Here is a 13,098-nt window from a genome sequence, read left to right as displayed (position 1 = left end):
CAGAGCCAGAAGTGAGTCCAGAGCCTTGGATGGTGGCAGCGGGAACCCCAGGCTAGCGGGTGTGCTCCAGGGAAGGGGTCGGCCGGACGGGAGGCACCCTAAGGGAGGCACTCGGAGCCTGGAAGGTGGTCGGGCGCAGGGAGGTGGGCGGCTCAACGCAGGAGCGCCCCCTACTGGCCCGCCACACCCCCCCTGCACTTCCCTGATGAGCCATGACTCCATCCCGCACCTGCTCCACCCTAACTGGGAAGCACTCGTCCCAGCCCCAGCCCCAGTCCTCCCTCATTGCGGGGGCCTTGATCTGTCCCCCCATGCTCCTTCCCACCCCCTCCCCTTCTACCACAACAGACTTACCAGCTGCATGCAGCTCTCCAAGCTGCTGGGCTGTGCTTCTAGCTGCCTACATGTTGCGCTGTGGCTATGCTTACACACGGGCATTTATTGGCCAAATTATTGGCCACATCAGGATGATTTCCGATATGATCAATTTTCTTTGTATCGGTGCCGATACGATAGCAGACCAATGTATCGGTGCACCTCTATTAAATGTGCATTTTCCTATGGCACCCTCTAATGGATTTTTTCTTTAATCAAACAGAACAGACTACTCAAAAAGTGAAATTTCCTACTCTCTTCATTGTAGCCTTCTCTAAAATAAAAGCAATGCCAAATTAATGTTGGAATATAATATCGTATGTCCACATTGCATTCACAGCAAGCATACTTATGGAGATTCCCAGCAGGCAATTGCAAAACCTCTTCTGGTTATCACATCATTCCAGCTGTACTAGAAACATTTTCCCAGGATAAATGTCATGGAATATGTCCCCAGAAAAAAATTAGGAAATGCCTAAATTAAAGCTTCCTTTGCAACCACAGTTTGGCCTCTTATGCATGTGCAGTATGATATAATCTTTACATCAATACCAATCTTCTTTCCATAGGACCTCTTTCTAATTTAGTTGCTGATCAATAGTTCAGTATTTCTTGTTATTCAGTATATTGTTCCAGGCCTTGTTTAATGCCACTCTGCAACCATGGACTGAATGCAGTCTTATTAATTTGCATGGTCCTCTTACTGTCATATCTGAGTGTTTTATAAACTTTATTGAATGTATCTTTGCACACCTCTGTAAGTTTATCTAGCATTATTACCCCCATTTTTCAGCTATGCAGCTGATTCACAAGTTACATGAAAGCCAAAATTATAAAAATATCCATTATCTTTAGGTGCCCAATTTGAGACAACTAAAACATGATTTTTCAAAGCATTTAGCATTTTTAGAGCAGTTTGCAGGTTCAAAGCACAACTGTCAGTGACTTTAGTTACAGTTGTGAATTCTCAGCGTTCCTACAAATTTGACACCAAATTTCTTTTGTTCACACCTAGAAAATTAAAAACACACAATTAATGGCCAACCATGATTTATCTAGTCTCAGACAGCAACTCTGTGGCACAGGCCAAGTTAGAATTCATGCTATCCTAGCATTCAGCTTGCATAAACCTTCTACATCTTCCCATTTGCAACAAATGAAGCAAGGGTCCTACAGAAAACAACCATCCTCACTTCATCACTCTGATTCATTCTCTGAACACAGTACATCTTTTGTACTAAATGATGCAAAAAATCCCCATAGGACAAAAAGGACTGTAATTAAACATAAAAATATAATGCAAAGGCACAAGAGAATTGTTTGTATGGCAAACTACTTTTAGCACTTCCTAACTTCTGGATGCTTGAATGTGCAACCTTGATGTTCTTTTAATCTAATTTATAAATGTAATATATATTTTTCTTTAGAAAACAAAGCTTAAAAAAGATCCAATGAAATACCATGGTGTGGAACTACACTGATCCTCAGCTTAAGTCATCAACATAATTCAAACCTTTGTATCTACAGCATTTCAGACAGAAACTCTTTCCCTGCCTTTAACAGTATGAGGAATGCAATCCCAAATTTGAGCTGGACCTACAAAATTTTTTAATTCTGGAACTACGAGTAGAATTTATTCTGATAAAGCATAAGGGCAGGTTTTGTTTTAAGGTCAAATGGCAGTAGGAACAGTCCAGAATATCTGAACAATTCTGAGAACATCCAAGTCATTGCATGAGAAGAATGCACACATGAAGAGAGAATGTGAGGATTAGATCATTAGATATTTTTATAAACGATTATTTTTGGTGATTGTAGATTTCATGTCCATTACCTCAGCCGGAAGATTTACATCATAACCTTCCTGCAAAGGCCTCTTACATCCTATTTTTCATATTTCTGGAAGATCTGTGGCCAAGCTTGCTGGTTTTGCAAAAAATCAAGGGTCAGTCAGTGAAAAAACTTTCCACTGAAAGTGAACAGAGCTGAAAAAGACACGCAGAGAGGAGGGGAAGAAGGTGACTAGGCTAGAGGCTGCACCACCAAGCCAGGGGACTCCTTTGGGGTCTGAGAAAAGACCCCATGGCTGGAGGTAACTGTTTTATTGTTTGTGTGCACATTTGATTTATGGTTTATACTGCCTGTGCAGTAAAATTGCCCCACAGGACACAGCATAAGTCATATATCAAATACATACACAAACAATAAAACAGTTACCTCCAGCCCTGAGGTCATTTCCCAGATCCCAAAGGGAGCACTATAGCACAGTGTTACCACCTGTACTGGGAGCTCACATTCATGTTCTCAGCATTCTTCCCTGGGAGCCTTTTAACTTCCTCGGGGCCAGCTAATTATCCTCCTCAGTTGGCCCAATGCTCCCATGCAGCCAGCAATCTCCTGCTGCCTGCAGCTGGGCTGCAGTTCCTCAGACACACAACCTGTTACAGTAAGGTCTATAGATCATCCACTGTAAGCAGACTGGACTATGGTAACTGTGCTGGTTATTTAGATACATCCAAGGGGCACAACAGGAAGGTAGTCCTTCTGACAGAGCAAATGGGAAATGATCAAGGAAAGAGCACGTAGAAGCAAAGTGATTCTCCGTTCTCTCATGCCATCCTAGGCTATACACATCCCTTCCCTGGGCAGGCCACTAGAGAAGACTTGAGTCATCAACGAAGCCAGACTAACCAGTTACAAACTTGCAATATATCCTATATGCATTAGAAGCTTCAACAAGGCCTCCACTTCCTAATTCTAGGCAAAAAAAGAAAATAATGACACAGCCAGAAACCTTAATTATCAACTCACCTGGTCTGATTTTTCAGCCGGGATATATCAAGTTGACTGTATCTGTCCACTACCTGACTGGACCAAAAAAGCTGGCAGGGCCCAATATTAGCCTATTTGCAGCAGTAGTCTGAAGACTGTTTAATATTAGTGTAGCTTGATTTGGTATGTGGTTCCCACACGACTGAAAAACCCCCCAAATGCAAAACTGTAGAAGATGCTTGAAATCCTGTTTCCACCTTTGTTATTGTAAGGGACATCTTTCTTATTTTTCAGTTCTATTTATTCACTTTTTGTGTGGGGAATGCATCTGTGTGGGAAATACAGCTTTAAGACTTTCTCAAAAGTAAATGTTAAATTTTTGTTTAAACTAGTTAATGGTCTCTAGGGTTAAAGAGTAGCATTGTTTAAGTTGTTATTATGCCTGATATAATAATTACCTCTACAGAGTGGAAAGATTCTGTGTTATTGTGGGAATAAGGGGAAACAAGAATATGCACAAAAATGTAATAAGAGCAAAATTAATGAAGGTATTATTATTCACCTACAGTACTTGTAAGCTGTACTTCTCTGTGATAAATCAGAGGAATTTGCCACCTGTATTGGTACCTCTCAAACCAAAGGTCTAAGAATACAAAACCTTTATCGCAAAAACTGAAATTATAACATAAGTCTCCTAACCCCTTGTTAAACGCAAAGCCATCCTTCCTTTACTCAGTTCTTTGCACATAATAAGAATGATGTTGTAGCCATGACGGTCCAGGAATGACGCAAGAATCAAGGATTCCTTAGGGTGATACCTTTTATTGGACCTACTGGGCACATCGACACAAGGCGCTACTGTACAGTGGTTACTGCACATTTATTTAATACTTGCACAAGTATTAAATAAATGCACAGTAACCAGAGTTATTGCCCAGTAGTACCAGTGAATGCCTTTTAAATGATGGCACTGTATAGTAGCCTAATTTTACTGTGCAATAGCATCTCAGCACGGTTTTTGCCATGTGATGCTACTGTTCAGTAGTATCAGGCTACTGCGCAGCCAGAGCCTCATGCAGACCCGCTCACTGTATACCTGGGGTAGAGCTAGACAAATTTTCCAATGCAAGACACTGATGAAGAATGTCCTATGTTTGGAAGCTTGTCTAACTCTACCCCACCTATACAGTGGGACCAATAAGAGATATCCCAGCTTTTGAGTGCAAGACATGGATGAAGAGTGCCTTGCATTTGACAGCTGGTCTAACTCTACCCCATCTCAAAAGAGATCACCCTAAGAAATCCTCGCCTCTGGCAGATAATACGACATATTTTAGATCGTGACTGGAGTTAGGAAACCACAGCAGCAAGCTCTGCACCTTCTTAGCTGCAGAAAACAGGACATACTACTCTCTGCTTCATATTAGTAGCCTTTTAGTTCAACTTTTTCCCTTCTTCCTGCAGAAAACAGAACTTCCTAGTCTCCGCTTCATATTAGTAGCCTTCTAGTTCAACTTTCCCCCTTTTTTCTTACTTGTGAGCTAAGCAGGAACACTGCTGCCTTTGTCCCCCACTCCGTGGATACTTCCCTTTCCCCCCCCTCCCCACCTCTTTTTTTCCTTTCTGAAACTGCAGGGCCACTTTTTCAAATAAACCCCATTTAAAAAAAACAAGTCCACAGAACTGGTGTACTCTTCAAATTCGCGTAACCTCAGGTGAAGAAATGTGGAAGCTACTTGCTAGGACTTCCCCGGGACTCCCTACACCCCTTCCAAGAGGCCTGATGCCTTTCTGTTATTCTCCCGCACGGGAAGCAGTGCTTTTCGAAAGGCGGAGGCCGCGGAGTGGGGGTGCCGCGTCCCCTCCCGAGCGCAGGGCACCCTTTTCCCCCGCAGCAGGGTCAGGGGGACGGGCCAGCGCGGCGGCAGCAGGGAGCAGGCGCCGGCAGGGCTGGGGGCGGCATCTTCCCGGGCGGCGCGGGGCATGATGGGAGAATCCTTGCAGCATCCCGTCCGCATGGCAGCGCGGGCGCCGGGCGCAGCATCTTTGGGGCCGGGTGAGGGCGGCGATGGTGTCCCAGGTGGTGCGGCTGCTGCGGCAGGGCGTGTGGGCGGCGCTGACCGGCGGCTGGTACCACGACCCGGAGCACAGCACCTTCACCAACAGCTGCCACCTCTATCTGTGGCTCTTCTTGCTGATGCTGCCGCTGGCGCTGCACCTGGTGAGCGGGGCGGAGTGGGGCTATGCCAGGGCACAGAGGGGCAGTGTCTGTATGGGGGTCGTGGACCAGGTGGGGGAATTGGGTCTGCGGGCAGGGGAGAGGGGTGGAAATTAAGGGGAAGGGGAGACGTTCATGTGACCCCCGTTTAATCAGGAGGTTGTTCCCTTCGTGCCTTTAAAAAAACACAAAACAACAACTTTCCGCCCCACTTCTCTCCCCCTCCTTCCCCTTTGCTGCATTCATTTCTTCCTTGATGGGCAGTCCCAGTTCCACTGCGGGTGAAACGCTGTCTGTCTTGCTGGAAGGAGTGAGCAGAATGGATTCGCTGCCATGGCCAAAGAGGAATAAATAAAAGGAGATGGCATTTGCGGCTGTGGTTGAGGCAGTGTCATTTGAAGGCCCATCCTCCCCCCTGGCTTTTCTCATTTTCCTGGCAAAACTTTCCTGTTTTTATCCTGAAGTGCCAGATGGCCTTTTGGCCCAATGATCAAGTTATTCTTCAGGGAAAGACATTAACAGCTTAATTGACGCTAGGTAACGCCTGGGGCTAATCTTTTTCACTTTTGTATAGCGATATGGATGCAACATAAACCAAGTGTAAACACAATATGGACAGGAAGCTACCTAAAAATCTTTGTTTCAGACTGACCTATCACGCACACTCACACACATTTAGAATTTCCCTGAATGTTAAGCGCTTAAGAGACTTACTATTTGTAAGGCCCAGAACCACAAATCCTATTGAAATCACTGTGCTATTGATATAAGGGTGGCAGGGTTGTCTCCTAGGATTTAATGTGAATCAACATCTATGTCTGTCTTCAGATTTTCCCTTAAAACACCCTTGTTTTAAGTAAACACTAGTTTGGCCTTCTGAAAAGGATAAATAAGTAAACAGAATACAAAATCCCAAACGTATGAAGATATGATGGATGCTAAATTTCACTGGCCACACCACATATTTCCACATCTCTTCTCATTATGTTTAATCCTCCCTCTTTTTGAAATTTGAGAAATAAAATTAAGTTATGTGTTGTCAGACTGTAGTAACTCAAATTTGCATTCTGATGGCTAAACTTGAAAAAAATTAAATGTTTAATCTAATTTCAGTGGTCTATCACAGTGGTATTTAGGACGCAAAAAGTGGGTTTGGAAGGGGACTTTTTTTAGCTAGAGTTGCGTGTAAATTTAGTGATTGATTCCCCAATATCTAGCTCCTGACTTTCCACTATTAGCATTTATTTTGGCATTATGGTCATGGATTCCTTAATTCTATAGCATTTTTTTTAATAAAGAAAATTCCACATTAAACACTGTTCTTCCTTACTGCTGTATCTCAGAGCCTATTGGCTTGATTTTCAGAACTGCTTTGTGTCCTTCTAAAGTACACTGAAGAGGCAAATGATCAGTTCTGGATATCATGCTATATGTCCTATTCATTGGGTCAGTTAAAGTAACAACACACTGTGCTTTTTTTGAGTAGGTCATGCTAATTTCCAAGGCCATAAGAGCTTTAGGTTGCTGTTGTAAATGAGCACCCGTTAGAGTGTGGGCGCATCTACACATTCATTAACGTGCTTTTCCTAATGCACATTAAATTTATTACCTACAATGTGGGGTACTAAATAAATGCGCATTAGGGTGCCCTAATGTGCAGTAGCAAAAGCACACACTTTTTTGGGACACTTAATGTGCAGTAGCTTATTTTATGAGCATTAGCGTATTTGCATGATTTTTTACACAACACTTTAATGTGCAGTAAAATAGGCTACTGCACATTAAAGCATAAGTGTAGACACGCCCTGTGATCTGCAGTAAACAAACAAAAACAATCTTTTTTTTGTTTTTCCCTAGGTATACATAGAGAAGCATATACAGGAAATACAAAGTTTCCTGGGAGATTTTAGAACTAATAACTTATGAGAGAGGCAGTGTAAGTTTAAAAGACCATCAAGCCCCAAAACTGAGGGATAAAACAAAGATCAGAAAGTGGGAATTATTTAAGATGAAGGTGAAGAAGATGAAACTTGTGCACAAACTTTCCACTTCTGAGTTCCTTCTTCATTGCTTCAGCAAGCCTTGCTTTCTGCAGGCTGGCTGATTTTCTGATGAATCATCTTGTGAGATGCAGAGCCTGTGTTTTCAGGCCAACATACCACAGTTGGCCTTTCTTATTCTGGATAAGAATATTGCATGTAGTAGGCAGGCTGATTAAGAATAATTGTGTCTTTAAGTTTTTATTTTCTTTTTAAGTGGTTGGCTTTTGAAAATGATACCAGAGATAGCTAAATTATCAGAACTTGGAAACTTTAACTTGTTTTTTAAACAGTTTTTTTACTCTGGGAATCTTAATTTATAATTTTTTAATGCAGTATTCAGATTATACACACATGTATATGTGCATGCAGACACACATCTCTTGCCAGGGTAAAGAAAAAAATGCTTGATTTTTATTTTCCTTTGTTCCAGTTTGTCTTAATCAAAACTTTTGAAATCATAACATCTGTTTGGATGTTGATGAAAGGGCAGATTTTGACCAAAAATTAGAATTTTTCTGACACGTTTTAGATGAGGCATGTAAAAACTAAAACAAAAACAGCATGGGGAAGCTTGTGCTATGTAGTCTGAATCTGTGGTGCAGGCTAAACATTTTTGTCTCTAGCACTTTTTGCTATTAATGGTTTTGTTATCAAAAAATACCCACACCTGTGGTTCTTTTTCTTCACCAGGTTCCTAATTGTCCCTTTCTAATCTTCATGATAAATTAAAAATGTGCTTTGAATAAATATTTGGGACATAAATGAAATCATCCTCAGAACTCCAAAACTGTTATATGTCCTGTAACTTGTTTTATCGGACTGGTCTGAAAAGAAAACAGGTGAATTAATTAAAAGAACTAATTTATAATCCATATCCTGATCCAATCTACTTTTCTATCTGAGAGAATACTGTTGCTTCTTTTACAAAGCCATTTGGCCAAATTGCTTCCCCCCAAGTAATCCTGTTGAAAACAAGAGATAAATTCATGTTCGCTTGTGATGTAGTTTATTTCACAAGTTACAAGACAATGCACGCCCAGATTTTGGTGAGTCACTATTTGTGGTTTTAGTGACTGTTTTTTCTCCCTCATTTTAGACAGAAGGATTCCCTGAATTCATTGATTGAAAAAATCACTGCTTCTTTTGCTTTAGGTACACAAATTACATTATGATGTGATAAATCTAAATGTGACATTTGAGCTTATTCTTACTCAAGCAGTTTTATTTTCCATGTGTTTTCCCAGGTGATTAAATTGGATTGTCAGATGATCATCACTCAGGATATATAAACTTCAAAATCAAATGTTTATCTTTGCAGTATCTCTAGCCCTCTTTTTTATTGCCAGTTAATTGCATGTAGGTGTATTTGCAGTTTAGTTGTTTTTATCCGGTAACACATCAAGACATAAACCAGCTTTAATTTTTTAATTCTTTCAAATTTTCAAGCTGTGATGTTTTGTTACAAGGTGAAATATCTTTCTAGTAAGAAATACCTCTCTAATATTAATAGAAACCGTCCAATAGAAGCCTGAAGGACAATGACATTTAGCATTTTGAGTATTTAGTGATGCCTAGAAGCACTGTAAAAGTGTAGAGATGCAATGTAAGGTCACTATTTTCCATTAACACAGTAATCTATTTGGCTAGTCAGAAGACCACAGTTGAAGGGGTACTCTAGGTTTATGCATGTTTGCTTCTACAAAATTATTGATGCACTGTATTTGGATATTGTAAGGTGTTCTCTAACAATCACTTGTCACCTGGTAGTCCCTATCACATTGTGATATAGAGTGGTTTCTTTCAAACACATTCCTAGAGACTATTTAGCACGTAACATTGTGAACAAAACCTTGTAATATTAAAATACATCTTTTGAACATCTATGTTTAATCATAAAATAAACTGTAACTACCACTGATGACCAACTGTTTTCCTTTCTCTATTCTACAAACTGATACCGGCCTTGGTGGGGGAGTTGGGGGCAGGGAAGGCTCCAACCCAATAAAATACATAAGTGCATACTTAACTTTCATAATGTGAGTCATCCTTTCAGCTTCAGTGGAACTCCTTGCATGTTTGAAGTCAACTGTGTACTTGAGTACTTTTAATTAGTACTTTCTGCAAGCTGAGATGCAGTGTACCTATATTCAGGTAACAGACCCAGTACTGTAAATACCTAAACTGTCCACTTCTCCGTAATACTTTTTATTAATGAATCATAAAAAATGGGACAAAATTTTTCTTTCCCATGAAAATCTTGCATGTATACTTACAGCTGAACTCAGCTGAATTTGGATCAGGAATAATAATTCCTACTTTCATAGAAACAACAAAGAAAAGGAAGTGATCAAATATATTCAACTTCAAGATCAAGATAAACACAGTGGTTTGCAGTCTGTTTAGATCTGAACAAAACATGAAAATAAATATATTCTAATTTATGCACTTATGCCTATACCTACAGAGATATTCCTGGCTAAGCCTGTCCTTTAGAAATGCCTAAATTCTCTGCTTGAAATGCACCATGAAGTAAAGCAAGACTTCTCTTGAAATCTGTTTTGCATGCAAGTGACCTTTATGTGGTGACCATCAAAATAAAACATTTAGGGAACAGTCCAAAGCCCATTACAGTTAGACTCCATCCTTTGAGTTCACTAGGCTTTCATCAGACCTTTCTGTAGTAGAACCTCTCTCTCTAAATTGTGCAGTGGCACAGTAAAGTTTACCTGAAAAATGCCTGATTGCAAATTTTAAACCTTTTAGGCAAATGTGACTATCTTAATACAGAAAAAACTCAGTTGATATAATAATCAAGGCTTTGATCCTTCAAAGAGAACTAGAGGTATTTATCTGCCCACTTCTCTTTGTACAAAAGACATGGCCTTAATCAGTAAAATGTTGCATGTCTCTGGTTTCTATCATTTGAAAGGACTTTCTAAGGATAGCTGAATTCCTGCTAACTCATTTTAATTACGAGGAGAGCTATTGCTGGTCATTAACATTTTCAAGTTAGCATTTAAGGAAAGCTTTAAAAAAAACAAAGACAAAAACAAAGCTACTTCACAAAATGGACTTTGTCCCTTTCTCTTTTACAAGTTCAGATTATTTTTTTAATACTCCATTGTACACCAATAAAGATACTTGTGCAAAACTAGCAAAGTCTTAGTGATGCTTAAATGATTTTTTCTGTTAAATTCTTGCTATTAATTGGGATGAGACTGACAGTAGTTTCTTATTATTTTTTTATTGATTAAAAATGTTCTCCTGATTCTATGTCTGTGTGTATGTACCTAAGCAAACACACAGTGGATGCATCTACACAGGAGCTTTACAGTTTATTAATTAGCTCTGTAGTAAAATATCACTGTCTATATGTGCACCAGTATTAGGGTACAGTAAATTAATTAACTTTGCCATAGGAGGATACACAACCGTAGGATAGTTCTAATTACATGTGCTGAAATACATGTGTAGATGGTGACAGGGGCTGGCTGCGGCACAAGGCTGCTAAAGTGCAAGGGCTGCCTGCCACTTAGTCCTGCACTGTAACACCCTTGTGCCCCAGTCAGCCCCTCTGCCACCCAATGCTGCCACCTAGAGCCCAGAGCTGACCCCCTGAATGCCCTGCCAGCTGGGCTGCTCTGCCCCAGCTCAAGCTGCTGTGGTCCTGGGCACATGTACAGATGCTGTGCCTGGGAGCAGCTGACTCCAGCCCAAACTGTGCTGGAGTTTATTACATTGTTTTAATGGCATGTGTAGATACACCTACTATATGTAGTTCTTGCACCTATTGCCAGCCCATGGATGGAGAGGAAGATATTTTAAGAGGTCTCAAAATAATTATTGTAATAATTTTTTATTGATTTTGATCAAGTAACTTTCATAGTCAATCAAAAGTACTTCTGATATCAAAGTTTGAAATCTATATACTCCATAAAGCTTCAATTGAGATGAAATAAAAACCAAGAAATGCAGCCATACTTCAAGTGATGGGAAATTCTTACAATGTTAGTTGTTTCAGGCAATAAGAAATTAAGGGTAAACCCCCCCCACCCCCCCAAACATTGTGAGTAAATAATAGTATCTTCTTGTGATAAGTTAGTATCATTAACTCGATCTCATTTCTTTTCTTAGGCTTTCCCACCAAATGCAGTAACAGTTTTTATATACTGCAGTTCTGTGACCGTGTTCTTCACGATAATAAAGGTGATCAGTTATCGTCTACATGTGATGTTTGATAAAGGAGAAGTAATTCAACAAAGGATCTCAAGAAAGAATGGAAGACAAAGTAAAGATAAAGAGACCACAACAGAAAATGTAGGTCAGCGCTCTACCCTTCGGTAAGTGTTTTATTATGCACAACTGTTCTATAACAAGGACAAGCCCATGTCCCAGCCCTGCACAGCAGACTTCTGTCATCTTTTATAGCAATTTTAAGTTGTGCAAGCAAGGACCTAAGCCCTCTCAAAGGACTGGCAACTCATTTAAGTGGATCCAGCTTCTCTGTTGGGGCAGGTATGTTGCAGCTGTAACTGAGGAGGGTGGGGCAGCACCTAAGATTAATAAAGGGTGTAAGGAGGAGTAGGAATAGAGAGCTGATTGGGATCTGAAAAAGAAACCCTGGGGAGAGGTGAACTAGTTCCTTGAAAAGACGGAAGCAGGACTGAGAAGCAAAGCAGTTTGCATGTGTAGCTTTCTGAGTTGAGGGTGGAGAAAGCTAAAGCAGAAGGGGAAGAGCTGATAGGTTTATCTGTGACTGAGTTGTTTTGTGGGGCTGGGGAAGGTGAATAGCAAGAAAATCTTGCTTGATGGATTTTCTAGCATGGAGTCAGAGAAATGAGATCTGGGGAATCAATGGAGAGATTTCACCTGCTGACTTCTGCAACCCAGAGCCAAAAGGGGTTGTTGATAACTCTAACAAGAATATCAGAGGCTTGCCTTTTGCCATGTGAGTCAGAGAATAATTAGTAGTGTTTCCTCCCTCTGTGAAGAAGAATTTTCAAAGAAGTAAAACCAGGAAACTGTTGGACAGGGTTCTCACAGGGTGGGAACTGAGGAACTTCCTGAGTAATGGCAGATGAGGTTAGATTTGGGGTCTCTGTTTCCTATGTCCTTGTGTAAGTTTTTTCTAATGTGCTTATTTAAGATTCACTGGGCCCATCCAGACAAGCACACAAGTGCCTCTTGCAGCATCTCAAAGCCCTTTGAGATGCTACAAGAGACACATGCGGGAACAAAAAAACATTCCCTGCGCTGCAAATTTGTAGCACAGGGGAAAAATTAGACCCCTGGATATCCAGGGGTCAAAAAATACCCGGGGCAAAAAAAGCAGGGCAGGGCACGGTCCAGGAGCATGACCTGAGGCAGCCAGAGGCTCGGGTCTTCCACAGAGATGCTCTGGTATCCAGCTAGAGCGTCTGTATGGCTGGCCCTCGCCTTGGTTCCTGCCACAGGGAGCTGGACCCGGGTTCCATGCTGGTAAGTAGGGAGGACGGGATTGGAGGAGGGGGGGACCCCTGCCTGGCCCCATACCCTGCCCACTCCTTAAGCCCCCTGCCCAGTCCCATCCCCCTCCCAGTCCCCCTGATAGCTGCCCCACCCACCCTAGTATCCCCGCAGTTTAAAAAAAAAAAAAAAAAAAAAAAAAAAAAAAACTCCCCCCCCTCGCCACAAGCAGAAGTGGGGGTGGGG

General features: G+C 41.2%; 1 protein-coding gene across 1 annotated transcript in view; it reads left to right on the top strand.

Moving 5' to 3' along the window:
- Positions 1-5,215: 5,215 nt before the first annotated feature.
- Positions 5,216-13,098, top strand: part of PCNX2 (pecanex homolog 2) — a gene marked incomplete at its 3' end in the record, with an annotated part of 251,039 nt that continues 243,156 nt past the window's right edge. The window contains exons 1-2 of the mRNA XM_006027452.1: positions 5,216-5,368; positions 11,542-11,747. Of these exons, the coding sequence (XP_006027514.1) occupies positions 5,216-5,368; positions 11,542-11,747 (359 nt within the window). The remainder of the gene's footprint in view (positions 5,369-11,541; positions 11,748-13,098) is intronic.

This window comes from Alligator sinensis, unplaced genomic scaffold (assembly GCF_000455745.1).
Source record: "Alligator sinensis unplaced genomic scaffold, ASM45574v1 scaffold93_1, whole genome shotgun sequence".
Taxonomy (NCBI): Eukaryota; Metazoa; Chordata; order Crocodylia; family Alligatoridae; genus Alligator; species Alligator sinensis.
This window is presented reverse-complemented; position numbering and strand designations above follow the sequence as displayed.